Source organism: Engraulis encrasicolus, chromosome 9 (assembly GCF_034702125.1).
Source record: "Engraulis encrasicolus isolate BLACKSEA-1 chromosome 9, IST_EnEncr_1.0, whole genome shotgun sequence".
In the NCBI taxonomy this organism is placed as follows: domain Eukaryota; kingdom Metazoa; phylum Chordata; class Actinopteri; order Clupeiformes; family Engraulidae; genus Engraulis; species Engraulis encrasicolus.
In genome coordinates, this window is record NC_085865.1 from 43686194 (window position 1) to 43691193 (window position 5000).

The 5000-nt window shown below is 44.8% G+C and overlaps 1 protein-coding gene across 1 annotated transcript in view; it reads right to left on the bottom strand.

Annotated features, from left to right (window-relative positions):
* Positions 1-5000, bottom strand: part of LOC134455290 (trichohyalin-like) — a 201079-nt gene that overhangs the window by 12006 nt on the left and 184073 nt on the right. Inside the window, exon 31 of the mRNA XM_063206311.1 lies at positions 2431-2533. Coding sequence (XP_063062381.1) covers positions 2431-2533 — 103 coding nt within the window. The remainder of the gene's footprint in view (positions 1-2430; positions 2534-5000) is intronic.

Here is a 5000-nt window from a genome sequence, read left to right on the forward strand (position 1 = left end):
ACAAGGATCTCTCTTAGCCATAGCTCATCATTCAGCTGTAAGTCTCACTGTAATGCTTTTGCCGTGCTATAAGATGCATGCTGTGTGTCTATTGATGAAAAGCCCAGGTGTACACAGGTTTTGCGAGGTGTTTTTGGTCAAACAGTGTCACTGGGCCAGAACAGGAAGAGGTCCAGTGATGATGAGCCACCTGCCTCACTCTGTGTGCTGCCGGACATTATTCTCATGCTTACAGGTGAGGATACAGGAGGACAAGACTTCATCAGGCATTCAGGAGGGGAGAGAGAGAGAGAGAGAGAGAGAGAGAGAGAGAGAGAGAGAGAGAGAGAGAGAGAGAGAGAGAGACAGAGAGAGAGACAGAGACAGAGACAGAGATAGACAGACAGACAGACAGATGGATAAACAAACAGAGAAAGCAAAAAAGAGTGCAATGTGGAAAAAAATGAAAAAAATTGAGATAGCGTGAAGACAAGGAGATTGAAAAAGAAAGATTCAGAGGATATATAGATAGAAAGAAGAAGGAAAGATAGACACACAAACTGACAAAGGAAAGGGACACTGGTCTCTGCGGGCTGAAAGACAACACCAACACGAGTCAATCGGTCACACCACACTGGCCGCTGTAATCGCCAACGCGGCCCGTTGTAATGGTAATAGACACAGCAGCGATGCCACATCACAAACACCAACAACAAGGCCTAAGCACACTCGCATGGGTTTTAGTGAGGCTCTCCGAATGTTTACTGATGAGCGTTTCCTGTTTGCAGACGGAGGGGGAGGCTTGATGCTGTTGGCTACTGATATGCCTGCTAAGAAACATACACACACACACGTATGCACGCACGCACGCACGCACGCACGCACGCACGCACGCACGCACGCACGCATGCACGCACACACACACACACACACAGACACACACAGACACGCACGCACTTACTCACTCACTCACGCACGCACGCGCGCACACATACGCACACACGTAGTCACACAAACACAGACCGACAGACACACACACACACACATACACGCACACCCACAGACAGATACACAAACAGACACACACAGACACACACACACACACACACAAACACAGACCGACAGACACACACACACACACATACACGCACACCCACAGACAGATACACAAACAGACACACACAGACACACACACACACACACACAGATACACAGACACACGCCCGCACGCACATACACACACACTTCGCTTCTTCTTTGACCACTCACTGCTAGGCCTGCTTGCCACACAGATAAAACAAGCTGGCACCCCAGTGTTTACTCATGGGGCTGTGAGGGGTTTTCTTGCTTGTTTTATTTTGTATTTTTTTCGCCTCCTCCCTCTTCCATCACAGCAGGTTACATATCCCAGAGATGTCATACATGAACAGAGAAAACATCTCATTGATATCCCTCCCCTCTGTCAATTTCTTGAGAGGAATGAGGAAAAAAAATAAAAATAATTTGCCAGAAAAAAACGTCACACTTTTCTGAGATAAAAATTTGATTTCTTTTTCCACCCTTTTATCTGCCAAGCTGGAATAGTATTTTTTCTTTTTCTTTTTCTTGTGTGTGAGTGTGTGTGTGTGCGTGTGTGTGTGTGTGTGTGTGTGTGTGTGTGTGTGTGAGTGTGTGTGTGTGCGTGTGTGTTTGAAGTCTGGGGTCTTAAAAGCCTGTTCATAGTTTTGAATCAAACAGGAGGTAAAGCATCAAGGAGGATTACAACGCGCGGCTCCAGGATACGGGAGATCTAACAAAAAGGGCTTTTGCTTCAGCTTGCTCCTCGGAAAGCAAACATGGATCTCTGAGCCGCGAGTCAAAAAAAAAAGAAAGAAAAAGAAGCAAGCCAAGGCTTCATCATCACGCTTGGTACCGTACCTCTCTACCTGGATATTGCAAATAAAACACGGGAGTCTCTCCACCGTGTCTTTGAAATATTGAGACATTTCACTAAATTCTCCATCACTCCATCACACTGTCTTCCAGGTTGAGTACAGATGAATGACTGTGAGCTTGCTGGTGTATGTCATCACACCTGGTTTGGAAGGGAAGGAATATGACTGCATATGGTTCACATGGCCTCAAGTATACCGTATGCTATAGCTCAGACAGTATAACACAGTACAGGAGAAAAAATAATAGTTTACAACAAATACAGAAGTAGTTGACAACAAATAAAAACAACATTGGGGGGCATGGTGACTCAGTGGGCTAAGGTGCCACACCATTACACTGGGGACCTGGGTTCGGGTCATTTCCTGGTCCTTACCCAGCGCTCTATCCCACTACTTTTCCATCATCTCTCACACTGTCCTTTCCAAATGAAGACATAAATGCCCAAAGATACAGTATGTAGTATATATATATATTTAGAAAAATTGCAACATCATGTGCACCCTGGTGTTTTGTTACCTGTTGGTTGAGGTGGAGAATGCTGTCCATGTTGGACTTGAGCTGGTCCTGCATGTCGCTGAGCGTGTTGAGGTTGTGGGCCACCAAGGTCTCCTTCTCGGCCCTGTGGGGAGATTAAAAAGATGCAAAACGATGAGACGATGAGCCGAGACAGGAGAGACAGGCAGGCAGGCACGAGGATAAGCTCTCAAGCAGACATACAGTACTGTTTTAATAAGCATACAGATTTAATACTTAACAGTCTATTTCTTTGATAGCGAGTCAAAATAACGATGTACCCTTGTTTACTAAATATCATATTTAGGAGGAAGACCATCAGTATGTCGTCTTAACGCAGACAACTTATTACAGAGAAATGTAGACGATGAACGCAAAAGAAGAAAAAAAACAACACATTAAATGAGGGAAAATCCCAAATGATAACGAGGAGGAGCACAATATATTCTTCAAAGGATTTACTGTCCATTAAAATGCTTTAAAAATGACAAAACGCACTGACTAATGTCGGCAAGATCTTTTTAAGAACGAGAGACTGAGACGGCCATTTAATTAACGACATGCATAGCGTAATGGCGTACAGTCAGTTCCCGGGCCCCTTCTCTCTTGCGAGACTCCTAAACAGCCCTTTTTTATGCCCAGATGAGCTTGTCCAGTTAAGAGCCGATGGCATTAGCGTGCAACTTTTCTAAATACTTTTTGCTTAAATCTTCAAGGCCCATCCCCATCGCTCCCCTGGCTTTATCGCCTATTAAACTACTTCTGATGTTAATTTTCTTGTAAAAAAAAAAAGAGTGAGTGGAGGAGTCCTTGGCTTTTGCTGTAATCTGCCGTACGTAGGAAAAGTAATGGATGGGAGAAAGTCCATCATGCGTGAGTTTCACATTCATTTGGGACCTAATGAATTCCATTCCTTTCCCCTTACACAAACTTTCTTTCCCTATTAGTAACGACTACTCTTTATCCCTTTGTCAAAAACAAGATGACGGGGAGATATATATATATATATATATATAAATATATATACATGTATGTACCTATAAAAAAAGAGAAACGGCACGCATAGTTAAGTTGCTAGACGCCCATTATGAAGATTTGCATAAAGAGAGATTCCACTTGACAATCTGTTGTAATTCACTGCGGAATGTTAACTCTTTTTTTTGGTGGAATGGTCTCCATCAATCAATATGGGATAAAGGAACAAAAAATACCAAAAAATACAAGGAGAGGGAAATAAAAAACAAATTATACATGAATAAAACCAGCTGAGCACACAGGCATTCAGTGCAACTTACAACACAGATGAGCACATGAGGCATATGGTGTAAAATAGTGTTTCTCAACAGGGACACTACAGCTCCCCAGGGGGAGTTGAGAAGGATACAACTGAGAGGGGGTGGTGCTTAGTTGCCATTGAGGTGCATTAGTACATTTTATTTTCTAATACTAAGGGGAGGCGTCGGTGGGCTTATGATGAGGTCAAGGGGGCGTTGGGAGGCTGATGATGAGGTCAAGGGGCCGTTTGTTCAAAAAAAATTTGAGAATAACACAGATGAGCACACAAGGCCTATGGTGTAAAAGGTACACTAAGATCCAGATTCACAACAGCACAACACAAGACCAACAACAGGTCTCCTCTCCCTCCTCCCAAAACCCATCACCAAGACAAAAGACTGCACGACACACACACACACCAGTCCTGTACACATGCACTCAGGCCCAGAGGCGATTCTAGGGTCAGGTGGGGCCCCAAGCGAAAATGCAAAATAATGAACATTTGAACCAAAATTGCCACTACAGTGGTAAAGTGTGGGCTGTTATCCACTATCTAGATTCTTGGGGGCGCCAAGCGGCTGCCTGCCTTGCCTGGTGGCAAGATGCGCCTCTGCTCAGGCCTACAGGGCCTTCCACAAAAATGAAATTCCAAGCAGTATTTATGACATCAGCACAGTACGATCTATTCCAGGGGGTTTCCATTAGTCCAGTACATCGTGTCCTGTCCAGTAGCTCTTTCATCCAGATAGGGTTATGAGTGGGGGTGTTGGGGTAATATGGTGCTTCATGTGAAGTACTAATTGTATCATCAGTGCTTTCTAGTCCAGTGGCTTGGCAAAGCCAAAGGGGGCAAGCAAGCGTGGCCTTCCCCTTACTGATGTCAAACCCAGCTGGGGTTCTGATCCGTTTATTAGGACAGCTTAGATACCTCGGCAGCCAAAACGCTGCGTTGTCCTCCTTTACTCTGCATGCCAGACATTCATAATATCTGGGCCCAGCTCCCAACGACATACGCTTCCACAGAACCCCCCCCCCCATCATGCTCAATGGGTGCTTAATCGAAAACATCTCACCCACATTACAGAGATAGAGAGAGAGAGAGAGAGAGAGAGAGAGAGAGACAGACAGACAGACACAGACACATAGAGACAGACAAGGAGAGACATACTAGAATGAAGACCGGAAGAAAGTCAACGAGGGAGAAGGAAAGACATGTTGGAGTAAGAAGACTGAGGCGAATATGGAAAAGACTTCAGGAGAGGGCCAGAAGGAGAGATGGGCTAGAGAAAGCAAGAGGC